Raw genomic sequence first — 20,233 nt, 5'->3', positions numbered from 1 at the left:
GTGTGTGTGTGTGTGTGTGTGTGTGTGTGTGTGTGTGTGTGTGTTACACTACAAAGAAAATCTGGAGTTATAAAATTTAACTTTTCAGAAGTAGAAATAATTCTTGAACCTTCTAAAGAGAGTGGGAGAACAAAACAAACAAGCCAAGTTATGGAGCCACAAGACCTCTGACCAGAAACTCACATCTCACAAATCTATAAGCCATTAACCTATTAATCTGTCCTTATTATCAGATACTATACATTATCTCCTGAGTTCTTTCCTATCCCCCATAACAGCCTTTTGAATATAAGCAATTTTCTAATCACCATACTCAGATATAAGTATCATTCATTATTTGGGGAACACATCTAAGTCTGATATTGGCAAGGCTGATAATGAGATGATACAAACTAAGCAAGGGAGAGAGAATCTTGCTTCCCCAGATAGTTTTTTCAATAGCTTCAGTCAACTTAATTGAGAAATAGCTCATTGGCTATTTGTCTCTGTGAGCCTTCCTGTCCTTCAGTTTGAAGTGCAATAATTGCTATGATTTAAAAGCAGAAAAAAGAAGCACCATCAATCCTTTCACAAATTGGTATATACCAGGATAAAGATGACAAAAAAAGAGAACCAAAGTAACAGTAATTAAGTTAAACATGTCTCTGCAGCAATCTAAAGGCTAATAACACAAAAATCCATGATGTACTCAGAGGTTAAGATACAAATCTGAACAGCCATAAATCCAAGCACAAAATCTATAGTACCATATAAATAATAAAAACAATGATGACAAAAAATTTTAATCATTTCAAAATATTTACCTCCCTCTCACTACTTCAAAGAGGGAGGTTGAGGCCAATTCATGATTAATGATACAAAAACAGCAAGTAAACTTGACTCCATTACTACAAAATACAGTGGCATGCAATGACTAGAATGAAATAAACTGGAAATCTAGTAACATTAAGGCTTGCAACCAATGTAGCAAATAATATGCTATTCTGCAGCCATTTATTATACCACCAACTTTTTAAAATTCTTTAAGAACTTTTGGAGGCTTCTAAAAGCCAAAGACTATTTTAATTACTACCTTACTGCCACCTGGGTGGCAGGCTAAGACTGGGCTCTACTAGTTATTAGCAACCAAGTAATAGGCTAATCAAGTAAATACTGTTCTACTAAAATACTCAAGTGAGCTGAATACCAAATAAACATGGTATTTGATCTCTAGGCTGTACTTTAATGCCTGATATTTGAAGTAGTGACCAATGGAGCCATGTTCAAGAAGAGAAAACATGGTGCCCTCATCAAACAGAACAGCATCAAGTAGGGAACAAAGAAATCTTTCCCTTCCTTAGATCCTTGGTGACAGGCCCACCAACTTTGGTCTCTGCTATGAAACCAGGAGCAGTCCTGTAACTAGACATCAGTCTTTCTCAGATTTGGTCTTAGAACAGTCCTATCTAAACAGGGTTTGTGGTTCTGAAGGCAGGCCTGTAGCTATTCAACTCAGCATTAGGCCTTTAGAACTAGGAGTCCATTATAACCTTTAATTACTTACAGTATAAATAGATTAAATTCTCCTACCAAAAGATACAAACTGGCTGATAAAAAGATAAAATCCAACATTAGGTCACATACATGACAAATACATGCAATCTAGTGGGGTCTATGGGGGGAGATGCAGATGGGGGAGGGAGTATAAAGATGATTAAGATATTTTGTATAAAATGCACAAAATTCAATAAAAATATACATAAAAGAAAAAAATTGGGAAGATTACAGAGCCATAAGAATGCTTTCTGTGCAAACATGAGGAACTGAGATTGAATCCCCAGCAACCATATAAAAAAGTCAGGTATGAGTATAGATGCCTGTTACTCCAGTACTGGGAGACAGAGAGAAGTGGATCCTGGAAGCTCTAGACAGGAAACCTAGCTAAAAAACACAAGGTTCAGGTTCAGTGAGAGACCCTGTCTCAAGGGAATATGGCAGAAAATATTAGAAGAAGACACCTGACCTCTTACGGCCTCCACATGTGTGTTCACAGGAGTATATACCTGAAAACACACAAGCACACCCTCCCCCACAAAAAATTCAGAGCTCAATACTTAACAGATCCACAGAGCTAATAAATGTTATATCTAAACTAACTAAAACAATTCTAGAATGTCATTAGCAGAGATCATGTAGAAGCGAAACTTAATATTTTCAATTTTATGTTCTGGAAGAATAAACAAGTCTTCAAAACATCAGAGTTTGAACAGGGACCAGTTAAATAGGTGGATTACCAAGAGCTAATAGATTCAACAAGAGGCCTACAAGGAAATATACTTAGTGATTAAATGGTTTACATATACTTAATAGCTTTTCTTCCAAATAGCGAATATAAAGGAAAGCCTATTTCATTGTATTTATTTACTTATTTAGTTAGTTATCTAGTTAGTTAGTTTGGGATGTGGTATATGCATGTCCAAGGGCATGCATGGAGGTAGAAGACAACTTTTAGGAGTGGGTTCTTCCCTTCTACCATAGGGGTGGAGTCCAGGGATGGAACATAGGTTGTCAGGCTTGGCAATAAGTGCCTTTTTTTTTTTTTTTTAACATACTGCTAGCCCTAGAAAGTATGTTTTAAAAGATTTCTCTTAAAAAAGACTCCTATGCATTAGGTATTGTCAATGGTTTCTGAATTATTGGTAGGCCACTGTAACTTTGTTGAATAGAGTTTGGTATGTGTCTATCATTACATCTAGAACACATTTTCTATCAAAATGTATGTTAAGTTGAGCAGATCTCTGTGAGTTTGAGGACAGCTTGGTCTATATAGCAAGTTCCAGGTCAGTCAATGCTATATAATGAGTTCCTGTCTTGATGAAAAACAAAACAAAACAACTTCTTTTGACTTTTGGTCTATCTGTCCAAATGCACCTTGAGTATAGTTTGAGATAATTTAATCCAATGTTTCACAATACTCTCTTAGTCTTTATCACAGGAATAATACATAGAACCTCCAGCACCACATATACAGTAGGAAGAAAGAGGCAGATGGAAGGCTTTAGAAATGGTGAATGGAAGTTTTATATTATTTCTTCAGTGAATCCATTTGATTCTCGAACAATGAACCTTGGCTGAGAGTGTTAAGATTGGGTAATCACTTCTGTACATGCCAGCATAGCATATCTCCGATGAACTGAATTTGAGCACTTCCATGACTAAGGGCACCAGAGATAAGCATTTAAAAGCTTTGAGGCCCTCTTCTGAGAATGTATCTTTAAGTTCCCAAATAATGCATTCTCCTGTTAGAACACCTCTGGTTTTAATGACTAGAGCAGCACTCAGAGATTAGTTGAGATTCCAGGTTACCTTGCTGAGTTCTAGGAAATTTCTCAAGTAGTTTCAATTGACTATCAAGTTTGATTATTAAAGTTGTGGCTTCTTCAAACTAAACACTCATGACAAGTTTCAATATTTTCTACCACTTCATTTAGTGAATGCAGTAATCCAGTCAAACTACCAACTATGAAGACAATAGAGGTTTGCCCCTGGAGATTTTTTTCCAACAGTCCTGGTAAAAGCCTCCTCTAGGAAAGAACTAGGGTAACAATGAATTCAGTCTGTCACTGACCTAACGAGTAAAAATGCTGTATCAGAAGTACAGTTATTCCATCTAATATTTGTGTCACTGTATCATCTAAACATAAAACAAGAGCTTGCAGGAGGTTGGTTAAAATTTCAAAAGCATCACGACTGCCTGTCCATTAAGAATGGCAAATTTCCTGCAGTTCTTTACCCTTTTTTCAGTGTTCTGAAAAAAGAGAAATTATATTTTCAAGTTCTGAAAGCAGCTAAAGCAATCAATGGGAAGAACAGCTCCACCAGTTGACCCTAGTGCAACAAGTATCTCTACAATAGGCACTGGTCTTCTCAACCACACGCTTAGGGTACAGGAAGAACAAAGAGTGTTGACAGTGTATGGAGTATTTCTTTAAAAATCTAGAAGCCACAATTTCATTTTGGAAAAAAATTTTCTGGGCATAATATAAACCTGGTCATGATAGTACTCCATACTTAGTCCCTACTTCTTAGTTATCACAGTACAAAACTTCACAGCCAAATTTTTTATGCTAGTTTCATAAAACAGGAAGCCCACAAATTCCTCTTCCAGATTCTGAGATTTACTGGCAAAACTAACCAGCACTCTGAAAGTGAGTGCTCTTGCCCTACTACACCCATTATACTGTCCCTCATAATAGAAACATGCGAGTCTCTCACCTCCCTGAGTTTCCTCTGAATGCAGCTTTCACAGATCTCCAGCATGTTTATGGCATGTTTTAGAACAGAACAATGTGGTAAATGTGCTCTCCAAGTGCCTTCCAGGACCACTTCAGAATTCAACTAGTATTCCAGCAGTGCACAAAAATTATCAAAAGTAGCAGCGAGAGATCTGCTGGGATTTCACAAGATACTTGCCCATCCAGACATACAAATCAAAATTTCAAATAAAGATTTTAAGTCTTTTTTTCTTTCTGTTGAAGGGTTGAATAACGTCCTGCTGGCTACAGCCTTTTCAATGGGGCTCTGAACATCGCTATTTATGTTCTGATCTTTTAGGAAATTTTCCATTTTTTTTCGGTTTCATTGTTCTGACTTAAAGGCATTCAATCCTTTTATTTGTTTTCTTTTGGTTCCATTTACTTATTTAGTGTTGGGGGAAGGGGTGCCACAGTATTACATATAGAAGTCAGGAGTTGATTCTCTCCTTCCATTATGTGGGTTTCAAGGATCGAACTCCGGTTGTTAAGGCTTGGCAGCAAGTGCCTTAACCCACTGAGCTATCATGTCAACCCTTACTTATTTTCTGAGTCTATTATATGACTTGTTCAAATGACTGATAAGAACAAACACTGTAAGTGTTGCACGATGTCAGACTGTCATGAAAGACTAGTTCTATATAGGTCATAGAGGTCTCCACACATTGACGTAATTGACAATGTTTATTTACTTGATCAGATAATTTGTTTTCTACATCTACTCTCCTAAAATTCTCTACTCACATCTGACATCTAGTTGGATCCAGGCATTTACACATCCTAAGGAAGCACTCTACCACTGAGCTACAACCCTAACCCATCACTAATCAGTAAACTATACCTCAGTAAAGATGGGACAAATAAAGTTTCTTTCCCTTAACTGATGTCTGTGAATGAAAAATAAAACTAGTTCACAGAGAAAGCTGAACAAGAAATTGACAACTGATGTTTCAGAAAAGATAAGCTGTTAGTTCAGAAACAACTTATATACTATAATTTGGGTTAGTGCAAAAATAAAATAGATAACAAATGTACGATACTAATTATGGTGTAAACAAAAGTTTGGAAACTGGCTATGGAGTAGATGAGAACTCTCAGTAGTATTTTCTCTATTTTTAGGAATCCAATACTGTTCTAAAAGAAAAAAAAATCAAAATATAAAAAATTTGATGACATTCAAAAACCAACATAGGAAAGCATAAAAGTATATTTTAATTCTTATACTTAAGGATCTTGAAAATGGCCATTATGAAAATATGATCTATAATAAAAATTCTATTTACTACTTAAAAGGTCTTTTCTCTAAGGCATTGCTGTCTTTGCCTATTACTTGTATTACCACACTCTAATCTGGTTTCCTGGAGTTAAATTACTACCCTGTATCATATCCCAGATTCACTATATTTTCTACTTAAGACAATACAAAAAACTGATTTAGGGACTTGTACTTTCTGTTTTGTTCAATGAAATATTATTCAACATACACAAACTGGCAGTGTCAGGAATTATAATAAAAATTTTTAAAGTTCAACTAACAAAAAAAATGATTATCTGTCATGGTCCATTTATTGTATTCATTTTAAATTTATACACAGTTACAAAACTACATGCTCAAACTATATTTACAAAATAATTTAAAATTATTTTAATTTAGAAAAGACCTGAGAATTGAATTATCAAGTAATTTAATTAATTAAATTGATTAAGTATTTCACCAGAAGTTAATATTCAAATTTATTTTATACTGCATAGTCTACCTATATCAAATCTTGTTTAAACTGTATTTTTCTATAAAACTGCAATAAGCAAAACATAGAAGCACAAAGCACCAGTTAACAGAAGCCTGGTGTCTAGAATCAGCTTTAGGGTAGAAATACATTAAAGACAGAATTAGTCAACATTTGTCCTAATGGTCTAAGCATGGCAAGCCTGCCTGCGAGCTAAAGTCAAAATTTCAAAAGGACTGCCTAGTTTGGACCCTGATAATTCAATGGCCTTTTAAGTCTAACTATCACAGTTCTATAAGCCACTGATGCTAAAATGATTCTAATATACCAGAATTTTGTTTAGAATTTCACTTAAAACAGAAGAGCAATCTTTCAAAATCGTAATACCATGGATGATGTTAATATGTATGAACCTATAGTTTGTATGGGGTAATGCTTTTCTTCTTCATAGTGGCAAGCTGTACTAATACAATAATTTTTCTTTCATTGTTCACTAATAATACATGCCATGAGAATCCTACTGAGAATACAGGCTTTAAAACATAATAGGCCAAAGGATGTTTCACTGTATTTACAATGATTCTCATTTACATTTTATCTGCAAGAACACACTAACACCAAAATGTTTTCTTTCTATGAATTATAAACTGTTTATCATTTAGAAATATGTAAATATAGCAAATAAATTTACGCAGGCAGATATCTAGCTCCCCTCCCTAGTAAATAAACAGATGAACAATTAACAGAGTATTCCTTTTTATCCAAACCCTGTAAACCTTTCAGTAGAAATCCTAAAAAAGTGCTGTTTTAAAGTTTATAATGTTTAGACATTAGAAACTTTAACTGGACTCAATATGAATTCCAATGCATTGTAATTCGAACCCACATGTTCTGTTTCAAATAGCAATTGTATATGAAGACACTGGCAGGAAGATACCTTAAGGTATTGGTGGCTGACACCACTACCTTCCCAGTTTGTATGGCATAATGATTCCTAGAAATACACATTAAATAAGATTTTCCCAAGATATAGCTTGCCTGATTAATTGCATTTGGCAATTATCCTTTGAGATCACAGAAATTCTATCTCTCTTAAACATAGAACCATTTATCATTTAGTACAGAAATTAGAGAATGTTTCCAGTGTCTCATTCTTAAAATATAACCTTTACAAAAGTCCAAATGAAACACACAGGGGAATATGTGTACCTTTCATGATGTCCTAAATCCAAAAGAAATTCATCTGCATGTCTTTGGAGTTCGTTTCCTTCTAAATTCTTTAACTTCTTCAATTCACTTTGTAGAAAAAACCAGAGCTCTTTAGCTCCATTTTCAATCCTCCTCCTTAAGATTTCATGATCCTTTCCTAGACCTACAGTCAAAAAACAGAAAGTATGAGTATTTCTAGCAATTTGGTAAGAGAAAATATTCGATTATTTGTGCTAAAGTCAATATATCAAGGGGAAAAGAACATGCATAATCACATACCATTTCTGGTTTGTTTCTTATAGTTTTCAATCTGTTCTTTGGCCTTAACAAGCTGCTCTTCTAAAAGACGTACTCTTCCTGTAGCTGTCCCCTGATCAATAGGGCCTTCTGGTATCCTGCAGTTTAGGGAAGAAAATGTAAACATTCACCTTTAAATTATATAACAAAACACATCCATACTTTGCTAAACCCTATTTATTAGTAACTCTACAAGTCATTATGCATATCAAAGAGATGTACAAACTGAAACTTTTCACTTCAAAGGTATAGGATTAATCATGAGCACTGGTGTGATAATAAAACCAGAAAAGGATAATGTAGTTAAGATAGAATGATAGCTACCAAGAGTTAAAAAATCTTTAGAGCTGTTTCCTAAAAACTCTTATCACATTATTTGGAATGCTATCTTTGGTGGCAAAATGGCCAATTCTTCAGTGGTGTTAAAAATAGCAAAGATGTTAGGAGGGGGCAAAGTAAAGGTTTAAAGATAATGAGTAAGCATGCATCTGAAAATGTTCAAATATCAAAAACAAGGCAATTCTTTATTAATCACACTATCAGGTTATATGAATGTTTAATGAATTCATAACCAGATTACTAAGCAGTGACTTTATAAGGGAGAGAGACATGAGTAAAAGATAAAATACATTGGAATAAAAATTGGAGATTATCCTCTTTATTTCTATCTAAAACAACAAAAAAATTACTAAATTGTTGAAAAATGACAGTGACTCTAGGATCTTTTGCTTATATCATCAACCTGTCTGTTCTACTTCTTTTCAAGCTTTGTTTATTTCTAACATGCTTGGTTTTGTGGCTCTAAATAGTACACTATACTCCACTTTGACTTAAATATATAAATAAAACTTTGTGGTAGGCTAAACAGTGATATTCCCATGGTATCTGCATTCTAATCTCTGGAATTTATTAAAGTTACTTTATATGTCAAAAGAAAACTTGGACTCTATGATTAAGGATTCTGAGATCAGAGACTGTCCAAGATAATCTAGGTGGGTTACAAATGTAACCATGACTATCCATTTTACCACAGAACAAAGAAGGTTATGTGGCTGCTAGCTTTAAAGATGGAGGAAGGAACCATGAGTGAGGAATTAATCTTTAGAAACTAGAAAAGTGAGGAAACAGATTTTCTCTAGAGTTTCCCTATGAAACGCAGTCTTATGGATACCTTAGTTCCAGACTCAGTGAAATTCATTTGAACTTCTAGCTTCCAAAAGCATAACAAACAAACAAAAACCAACCAAAAACTAACCAAACAACAACAACAACAACAAAAAAAAACTGCTGTTGTTAAAGATATCAACTTTCTGGCATTTATTGCAGCAGCCATAGGAATATGCATATGTCGTTTTGAAAACTGTCAATATTAAATAATAGTTGATTTTTCTTCCAAAGTTTAATAAATGAGAAAATGTCTATAAAGATACTTAGCACAGTGTCTGGTAATAAACTTTACTACTTTAGAAAGGCTATCATATGATGAATTATAATCTCAAAATCTCTGGGCTATTTATTTTTACCATCATAATCCTTTTCAGGGAACTTAATTTCTAAATTATTCTTAGCAGAACTTAAACTGAGACATTAGTAAAGTCCTTTGGTGCAAAGACTATGATAAAATAGGTATTTACAGCTTTTTAAATATTTTATAAATAACTGATGAGGCCAAATTAACCATTAACTACCTACACTACTTCAGAATATGCATTTTTAGTAAAAAAAAAAAAAAAAAAACTATAGTTACACCCACAGTAGAGTAATTACAACTGTACATGAAATTATATTCAGTAACATTGAACAGAGCATTAAAAATAACCATCTTCCATACATGTATCTGAAGAATATGAATGAAAAAGCATTCATTTGCATATGCACAAGTGAATAATGATAAAATGAATAATTACCAATGTATCAGGATTCATACATACATAAACAGCCTACTGATAGTTTTTAAAACCCGACCATTAATCTCTTCCAAAATTAGAAGGTTCATTTCTTGGAAACAATGTAGAAACAAAATAAAATGTCTACCTCTTGAGACTTGTTGCACTAAGCCATAGAACAGGCACATTCTTTTTCTGAACATAATTTAGTGATTGAAAAATTCAAACAATAGAAAGATTATCTCTAGGCTCTCCTTATCTCATTTCTTCCTATATTGATGGAATAATATCAGGGACAAAATAGGCATGAAAAAATAACATGCACATTTTCAGCAGATTTTCATCAAGTACTAAATCCAATCTAATTCTAACAAAAATGAACTGGAACTAGTGATTTATAGCACATTATCATATATAATTATATAATCCAACTGAATAAACTGTAGATAAAGAACTATGAGAATAGAGAAATCAATGTCAAGAAAAGAACCCACAAAGACTATTTTTTTCTAAACTCATCTATAAAAGTCCATCTGTCGCAGCAGTCTCTTTTAATACAAATTCCTTATCATACTCTTTATACCAAAGATACACAGGACCTCTACTTCCTACCACAGTAACATTAATAGAGATCAGATTTACCAACCTGCTCAAAACTAATAAAAATGCTAACAAAACGTATAAACAATGGTCTAAGGAAGTTCATTAGGCAACAAAAGACATGATACTGGTCCCCACAGAAGGAAACAAAAGACAAGAGCCCATGACTGCTCTAGCTTCCTACCTTAATAGAATTTCCACATCAGAATGCAGAGAAGGGGAAATTCTGAAGTACCCTAGGATATTCATTTCCTGAGTTTAAGAAGTGGAGCTCAGATAATGAAACTAAGACACAAAGTTTAATGACAGAGAATTAAAAAAGAGAGCTGAACACAGAACTCCAGAGATCTGCATAGGTAACACTTGAGAATCAGCACAGTATCAACAACACATGGAAGGATTTATTGGATAAGGAAATTACTCAACATTGGGGAAGGAAAGGATTAGCTGAAATAGTGCCTGACATTCATGTGGGGTTGTATGGGAAGAGTCACTGATCCTATCAGACAGGCTGCAAAACTCTCCAATTTATGGGGCACTAGAGAAAAAGCTCAGAAGGATATGGGCTCAACATTGGGGAAACTAGCCATAGACTAAACATTTGCTTAGGTCCTGGATAATAATTCTTATAAGCAACCAAAAGGATCAAACTATTTTCAAGTAACCAAGTCCTAGAAGAAAGTTTAAGAATACCTGTGCTGAGCCTGGTGACTGAAACCTGTAATCCCAACTACTCAGGAAGCTGAGGTGAGAGGACCTCAAAGGACAGTCTGGGCTACTTAATAAAGCCCTATCTCAAAAATAAAAAAGAAGAGGGCTAAAGATATATTTCAATGGTAAAGCATTTGCCCAGCATGTACAAGATCCTATGTTCAGTCCCCAGTAACCCCCCAAAACAGACTTAGAAAAACACTTGTAAGATAATCCATGATGAGAAAATGAGAAAAACCAATCAATCAAAACTAACATATTAAAGTTAACACAATAAAATCAAGCTAGAGATAACATATAAAAGAGATACAAGAGAGGCAATATAAAAAGCAAATATTAAAGATACTAAAGACTCCAGTTGACCCTATGTGCTGGATAGCTTTAGCGTCAACTTGACACACCTGGGTTGAGGGAGCCTCAATTGGGGAATTGCCTCTATTGGACTGGCCTGTGGCCATATCTGAGGGACATCTTCTTGATGAGTGATATGGGAGGGCCCAGCCCACTGTGGGTGGTGCCACCCCTGGGCAGGTGGGCCTGTGTTGCATAAGAAAGCAGTCTGAGTAGGGGCCAAGGGAGCAAGCCAGTAAGCAGTATTCCTCCATGGCCTGTGCTCCAGCTCCTGCCTCCAGGTTCCTGCCCTGAGTTCCTACCTTGGCTCCCTGATAACTGTGACCCGGGAGATGTAAGATAAAAAAACCCTCCACTCCCCAAGTTGGTAGTAGTCAGAGTGTTTTGTCACAGCAATGAAGAACAAACTAGGACACCCTACAAAGATGAAAATGCCAGGAATGAAAAAATGCAGCCAATGGAATTTATTGCAGATTATATATTATTTCTTATCACTAAGAAGCTAAGAAAGAAAAAAAGATGCGATCTCAAATAGAAGAGAGTTAACAAGTGTTAGAGAAATCAACAAAGTGAAAATTTTAAAAAAGAAAAATCAATGAAACTAGAAATAATAATATTGGATTTTATTAAAAATTAAACTCTTCTTTTTAGCATGCAGTTAAAAGACAAGTTGCAGAGCACAGAAAATTTGAGTCCTGCATCTATTAAAGAACTTAAATCCAGGCTAGAAAAAGGATCTAACCATCAGAAAACGACTCCCTTTCACACAGCATGAAAATGAAGATATGAACAGATGTTTCACACACACTCAGAAGATATGAAAACAGTAAATAAGCATACTTAACAATGCTCCATTAGTCATTAGGGCAGAATGAGAAAAATGGCAGCATGGCTTTAGCACTGGGTATTATAGGCTGGCCTGGTTCACTGTTTATATTTGACAACACAGAACACAAAACGGTTAATGACACGTTTCCTATAGATGAATCCTCATCCCCTATTTTAAGTCTTTTAAAATGCCTATTACTAGGTTGAGATATGCTCTCAGATATGAGGTACAGTTAAATTTTTCTTGAATAAAACACTTGATAAAAATAATCTTTATTCAAATAAGAATGCACCCTTCTAATACCCAAACATAAGTCCCACTACTCAGGAAATATAATTAGCTCAAAACGATGAAAACCAGTATAATACTGCTTTGTAGACAGAATAAGGAAAAAATACGTGTTTAAGCCTAAATGGAATAACCATAGTTTTCCCAGAGAAATTTAATTTTTTTATCAGAAATGCATTTAATAATTCAGCTAAAACAGGCTGAATTTCTTAAAACATATTTTCAGAAATTATGCTATGAATGAGGAAATAACAAACTTAAAAAACAACTACAACAACAAAACCAAAACCCTAGGCTCGCAGGCTGGCCTAGCACTCCTGATCCTCCTTCTGCCTCCCAAATGCTAAGATTTCAGGTATGTGTTACCACATCTAGCTAAAATAAATAAATAAATAAATAAATAAATAAATAAATAAATAAAGACCTTAATGAAAAAGAAAGGATCTAAGTAGAAATTAACAATATTAAGAATGAAAGGAAAATCTAAAAATCAAAATTTTAAACATCTTAAAATACTATGAACATTTCAATAATTAAAAAAATGGAAAAACAACTGAGAAGAATTAAACGGTCAAGAAAATATAGAAATTTCATCACTATGTAAAAATATATTGATTTTTAAAAGCTCTAGATTCAGGCACTTTTACATATCTTCATAAAACACTTAACATGAATAGATGTATTCTAGAAAACACAGAAAGAGACAATACTAAAACTTCGCTCCTGAGATTAGCATAAATTGATTTAGAAGTAAAACAAGGATGCTAAAAGAAAGAAAAATTAATGCTGGGTATGGTGGCATATTCCTTTAATTCCAGAACTCTGGACCTCAGGTGGGAAAAGTGAGCAGATCTCTGAGAGTTCCAGGACAGCTAGGGCTACAGGGAAACCCTGTCTTAAAAAAAAATTTAAAAAAACTTAAGGTCAACTCAATTATAAATAATTTCAAAAACATAAGTGTTATGTTAAGTATAGCAATGCATTTAAAATTGCATTATTACTAACTAGATCTTAACCTAAAATACTAGGTTGGTTTATGATTGGAGAAGCTAGTAGTATGCATTCACTACACTAACAACACAACACATTAACAAATCAAAGGCAAAAAAATATGATCTTAGGAAATAAGATAATCCAACAAATTAGATGGAAATGATACACCTGCTAAAGTAACAACCAAGCATTTATGTTTCCACTCATAGGTTAAATTATTATACCGGTCACTGTTTAGATGTTCTTGCTTCTTACTGTGTGTGTCTGTATAGTAGATGGAATCCCACTCAAACTGGTCAACAGCCCATGGAAAACAGATGATGCAGAGACCCAAAAGTTTATTGCCTTGCCACAACAGGAGGAAGATCATCCCACACCTACCAACCCCCTCCAAGGCTCAGGGACTTTTGCAGAAGAGGTTGGCGAAAAGAATGTAAGAGCTGGTAGAAGAGGTAGTGTTAACTAGAAATGTCCTCCAACCACTATGCCGGCAAGCTATAGCCAGGCCTCCTTCTCATGTTCATCAAGGAGTTGAGGGGGGAGTCAGTTACCCCTCCCACCCAATCAGTCAACCTTAGCTGCATGTGGGGGGAGGGGCAAAAGACATATAAGCTGAGAACACTAAGAGGCACCTCTCTCACCACTTTGTGCAGTTGTCGAGAGGTCACAGGGTCTGTATTTGAGTGTAGACTTTATGGTGCAGCCATAAATGTGGGGTACCCACTCTTCTGTAAATAAACCCCTACCCTATGCTCTGCTAAAAAAATAATAAAATATTTTTTAAAAGATAATTAAACATATTTTAATATTATTTGACAAATGTAATATTGCTAATTATGAAACCCTTAGCAACAAAGAATGGACAGTAAACTCCTTAACTCAGTAAGGAGTGTCTATCAGTAATTCATAGTAAATACCATTTTATGATTCAAACCACTAGAAATATTCCTTTTGAAGAACCAAAGAATGGCAGGAGTTTACAGAGTAAACGATGTAGAAATTCACAGATGAGGACTTTTTACTGACATAATTCTAATGAGTGATCACATTTAGGAGACCAGAATATTCAAATTAAAACAGATACCACTTTTCATGGAGGGGCAGCAATTAAAAAGTGTGATATTGAGGATAGTGAGTGTCCCCTTATAAAAACAAAAGCCTCATTTTAATTTAATTCTTCAAAGTCCCTATTGCCAAATACAGTCCCATTCTGAGTTATTAAGCCTTCAGCGTCTGAATTTGGGGGATACAACTCAACCCGTTATATATAATAAAAGGTAGGGATATGAAGCTAGAACAATCTGCTCACAAAATATTGCTAAACTGGTCTGAAGTTGATGTATTGAGACAGAATGTGTCTTTCTAAGTAATCACCCTAGAGAAGCTTTACACGTACACAAGGAGATTCTAGATATCCATTAACAGGATGGATAGATTGCAGCTATTCATATACGGTAATCTATAATGCAATCATAGAACACATAGATATGCAGCATGACACATTAATACAAAATTTTAAAACATACAGAGAAATATACTTTCTCACTCATGCATACACATAATATGAGAACAAAAATGTAGTCAGATATAAAAGTGTGCTCACAAAGTTTATACACTTCTAGCAGTGCAATACCACGTTAAAATATTGTTAGTAAGTCACATGTTGTAGGACACACTTGTGAGGCTGCGGCAGGAGGATGGTGAGCTCAAGATCAATGTGGGCTACACATAGTGAAACTGTCTCAAAATACAATAAATAAAATACTGTCATTAAAAATATCAAATGAGTGCTGGGAATGGTGGCACAGAGGGGAGAGAGAGAGAGAGAGAGAGAGAGAGAGAGAGAGAGAGAGAGAGAGAGAGAGAGAGAAGAAAGCATGCTTTTATTCAACAGAAATTAATCAACCTGTATTTCCATCACCTTAAACATTTAGTCATTGCTGTATGCATGTGAGAATAACTGCCAAAGTTTTCCATCTGATAAAAATAAATTTTTAAGAAAATTTATAAAGAAGGTAAGTAATAATGGCATCCTGTCAACAAATGACTAAGATTAACATAATTTTATGAACTAAACTGGCTGAAACTTGGAAGTAGACTCAATGACTCACAGCTGCTCATTTTTTTTTTCCAGTTAGAATCATAAGTGGGCACCCATGGGAGTAAAATGTTCCCAGCAAAAGCACAGGAAATAATTAGATTTATTCAGATACTAAACTTTGCAAGGGTATGTCAAAATAGATACATAGAAAAGCCAGGTCCTCTCTCTATTGGGAGAAAACGTCAGTTTATTCAAATGAGTTGTTTCTCATAATTATACTTACTCATTTAACCTAATATGCAAAAGTTTGAAATTTTTTGTTTACAATACTCAAAATTTGCTATGACTTTCAGACTCAAATCAAGAGAAGCAAAAGGGTAAAGCACCAATATCACAGGGGATCCCATGGTATAATTTGGATCTGGATTTAGCTCTAAGATATGACATCAACAATAGATGGATCTCAGCTCAATATCCAGGGAAATCTGTTTACTTTGGCCCCAAAAGGAAAATATAGAGTAGCTATCCATGATCACTTCAAATGTATTAAAGGGCATTTTGAAGGGGCTGGAGAGATGATTCAGTGATTAAAAGCATTAACTGCTCTTGTAGAGGACCCAGGTTCAATTCCCCAACACCCACATGGCGGCTAACAATTGTTTGTAACTCTAGTTCCAAGGGATCTGACACCTTCTTCTGACCTCCGTGGGCACTGCACGACAAGGGTGCACTAACACACATGCAGGCAACACACTCACACACATAAAATAAAAATGAAAATTGTAAAAAGGCATTTTGGAGAGAAATTACAAATCAGATTAAAGAGTAATTAACAATTCAAGTTTAGTCTCCATTTCTTCACAGAAATGTGTTTATTTATTTGCTTATTTAGCAAACTGCTAATTTTCCTGAAAAAAAAATTTTTTAGTTAACTGAAAATACTATACATGAGCAGGATTGCTTTGTTATTTTGTGTATGTGTGATGCTAGAGATCAAAGCTACCACCTTGCTGGATGAACATCCCCAATCCAAGTTTTTTTAAGGTACACAAGATTAAATACAATGATTAACAAGTCAATTTCCATGAACTCAGGAAGAGCTATCACTAGAGTGTCTTGCATATTTTTCTACAAATGTCCTACATATTTTTAGCAGCTATAGGACACTCGTCCCATGCAAACACCTGACTCTCATATCCTACTGATGGTTATTATACTTGTTCCCATACCTACTTATTGACTCTAAATGCTATTAGCTCTTCCTCCCTGCTACTCTAGAATCTATTAGGGCACTATTCTATACCTAGCAGCTGAGAAATTCTCTGATGCACAATAGTTTCTTCATAAATATTCTTTGAGTAATTATATTAACAACCTGATTACTGATCACAGCTAGGAGGAAAAGAACAAGATTGTAAAGGCAGGAAAAAAATAACAAGCTCTGTCATGTAAGCAGTCAAATATCACTGAGAGGTAAAAATTCAACTTTTGTAAAATTGAAGTATAAGAAAACAAAAAAAATCCACTTACTATTTCCAAGCTCCAACTGACATATATTTTAGAAACACTTGCTTTTCATTAAGAATTGAATACCTTTAAAGAAAGAAAATGCCCAGGATACAGGTTGCTATGAGGAATTTGAACAACTACTCTAGGCTTACTTGCTTAAAGTAAGCGTACAATATGGTTTCTGTTATCAAATTATCCTTCTTTTAAAATCTATAAATTACTGATGAAATTCTCTGTATTACAATCTTTGTCAATACCAGTTAATTTTCTTCATGTACTCAAAGAGCAATCTTGGATTTAAAGCAGATAGTGAATTCTTGTCAGATTTTATGTGCTAAGCAGACCTAATATACTATTATTAGAAACCTCCTCTTAGATATAATGAAAGTAGTGAATAGCTTTATTAAGAAATGTAACAACCTTGATTACTTGTCATTTCATACTACTGCAAATCTTTTAGGCATAAGAGTCAAAGGCAAGGCACAATGATAACACTACAAATAGCACTTTATTAAGGGAAGCAGAATATTTGGGACAAAATGTTGAAAAAAGACTTGTAAATCTTGAAAGACACAGAATATCTTTGGGTGTGTGGGCCAAAATATTTCCTCTGCTTCTAAGTATAGGCTTCCTGCAGCTCAGTTGTAAGTTCTCCACATGACACAGGCCCATACTCACTCCCCAGCATGAGTAAGAATTCAGAATATTTTAAAAATACTCATACCCACACCAAGAAACACATTCCTAAAAAGGAACTGCAGTTTCCTTCAAGAACATCACTGATTTTAAGACATGCTTATGATAAAGATGAAAAGGTGATTCACTACTAAAAGTGCAAATGGGGATAAGAGGGAGAAACACAAATAATTCTCAGTGAGTTTTGAGATGCTTTCTTCTCTCTTCCTTTAATTGTCTTTTCAAAAAAAGAGGTGTGGATTACCTTATTGACATGTCTGATCCTCGACCATGATCTAACAACATTTAATTTTTCTATTTAACACTGAATCTTTTTGCTTACTTATTTGTAATGTTGAAAACTAGGCTCAAGCAAAACAAATTTTATGTTTAAAGACTTATTTTTAAAGATTCCCTCTAAACCACTGAAATATAAATTTTTACTTATAAATAAAATGTCATCAATATTATTTTAGTCTTTGGAATAGTAAATGTTCTACTACAGAAATTTTTTTCTCTACAATTCAACAATGAAAATAAACAAGTAAGCTGAATTAGTGAAATAAGCAGGGAAAGAACTAAGAATGAGAGGGAGGGAGAGAGGGAGGGAGGGGCACTGGGGGCACAGATCAATGGTGAAGTGTTTGCCTAGTATCGGTGAGGCCTTGAATTCAATCCCCAGTATAACACACACCACCACCATCACCACAGCAACAACAAAAAAACCTGTCAAGGCTCAATTAGTCCAAATTTAAGCAAATATAATCATATTCTTTTCTCCATAAAACAAATGTGCATACAAATAGACATGTCTAAAAACTGCAACAGTGTGCAAGTTTCTATGACTAAAAAATTTTAATGTAAAGGCAGAGCACATCAGCACAGCTGAATGCTTATCAAACCAAACTACTCAAGTTCACAAGGCAAGCACTTAAAAACTTTTAAAATTTACTCTCTACTTTTGTTTACTCTTATCGTCAGTGAAGAAAACAATGCAGCAATAATAGCTATTATCATATATTTTACTGTTACTATATTCAAAGGAATGTTTAGCATTTTATAGATATGTGTATATATATATTATTTCACTTGAAATGATTAACAAATACACTGAAAAAGATTTATTTATAAGTTAAGGAAACTGAGGTACAGATTAAGCAAATTTTCTCAAGTTTCCAAAGATAGTAAGTAATGTAGCTAGAGCTGGAATTAATTTTGTTTAATCCTCCTTCATCTTAATTAGTAGAATTAAATACAAGAAGAACAAATTCAGGGGCTGGGGAGATGGCTTAGTGGTTAAGAGGACTGGCTGTTCTTGCAGAAGACTTGGGTTTGGTTCCCAAGACACATATGGCAGCTAACAACCATCCTAACTTCAGTTCCACGGGATCTGATGCCCTCTTCTGACCTCCTCAGGCATTGTACCACACAGGTAGATTTATATACATGCAGGCAATATGCTCATAAAAATAAAAATAAAATATTTTTAAAAGAACAAATGCATTGTGTAATGGCATGCGTTGAAAATACCTGATTCAATGTTTGCCTGATTTAGTTGTCCATACTAATCAGTTCGGCTAGAGCAAATTATCATCAGTGTCTTAACAGAGGTGTTCAAAAGATCTAAGCCTCCAAACTACAGTTTTGTAACACCATTATGGGATTTATGTAAATCAAGTCACTCTGAGATATGCATCATCCCAACATGCATGGAAAAGGCAAAGGAATCCATCACAATAACTGAAACGATCATTCAAATCACTACTTTGCTTTTTAACTGCTGGATAAGCACATTTTCTATCTAGAACAGCAGAAATGCAATTAAAACTACAGACTGCAGAGGAAGAGAGACCTTGACCAGAGTGTTACCATATACTAGCAGTGTAACACTGGGCATGTTATTGAACATTTCCAAGTCCTATTTCCTTACTACAATACTATGACATAACAAGAGTATAATAACATATTCTTATAACATAATAAGAGTATAATTATTTTGAGAATTAAATGCTCCTCAAAAGTAGCTCAATACATATTACTTAATAACATTTGATTGTGTTCTTTTGTAAGATAGATAATTCTGTGGAATATGCTTATGGTATATCACAAAATATGCTTGGAGATAATAAGGAATATGATAGCTTTATTTAACGTATTGCTGAGACAGTCAGGTTTACTGGTCCAGAAAGTTAAAAAAAAAATTACACATCATAGTAAATATTTAGATAGTACTCTGCTTGGAAAACTCAATAGAGAATTTTCAACTATATCTTTTTAAAAATAAAAGAGAATCTCTCTGTCTTTAAAGATTACATGGTTGGTAATCTTGAAGTTGGATATCAATGGATTTGGTTTCTCATTATGCCAGTTTGGCAATGTTAGTTGACAACTATCCAAACAATAAGCTTTAGTACCTTCCTTAGCTATTAAGCAACCCCAACACCACAGTTACTTGTATTAGTTCTGAGATACAATGGAAAGCAGCTGGGGCTTCAGGAGCTTAGAGAATCAGATTCCTAAAAGTCTCAAAATGCTATCAGTTCCCACTGACCTCAGCTGGAGCCCTGCACCCTGGGGCTGGATCTCTGCTTGAGGGTCATCAGTCCCAGGGTCTCATCAGTCCTTGGTCATTTACGAATTACTCCTGTAGCACTAGTGAGAGGGGACCACCTTCCTATTCCTCTGGCCTAGGCTGCAACTACATAGTATACTCAGGAACTGGTTTATGGACCCTCTTGACTGTTCCCCATAAAGATCTCACTTGGCTTAATAAATTTGTTCTATAGTTACTGTCACTCGAAGAATAGAGATTATTGTATATTATC

The 20,233-nt window shown here is 34.6% G+C and overlaps 1 protein-coding gene across 2 annotated transcripts in view; it reads right to left on the bottom strand.

Moving 5' to 3' along the window:
• Fut8 (fucosyltransferase 8) overlaps positions 1 to 20,233 on the bottom strand; it is a 295,663-nt gene that overhangs the window by 97,143 nt on the left and 178,287 nt on the right. For both annotated transcript variants that reach the window (XM_017802945.2, XM_029555569.1), the window contains 2 exons: positions 7,508 to 7,623; positions 7,229 to 7,391 (listed from right to left, as the gene is read on the bottom strand). In XM_017802945.2, the coding sequence (XP_017658434.1) occupies positions 7,229 to 7,391; positions 7,508 to 7,623 (279 nt within the window). The remainder of the gene's footprint in view (positions 1 to 7,228; positions 7,392 to 7,507; positions 7,624 to 20,233) is intronic.

This window comes from Nannospalax galili, unplaced genomic scaffold (genome assembly GCF_000622305.1).
Source record: "Nannospalax galili isolate Female #2095 unplaced genomic scaffold, S.galili_v1.0 scaffold285, whole genome shotgun sequence".
NCBI lineage: Eukaryota > Metazoa > Chordata > Mammalia > Rodentia > Spalacidae > Nannospalax > Nannospalax galili.
Note: the sequence above shows the minus strand (reverse complement) of the source record. Positions and strands in the feature narration are given on the sequence as shown.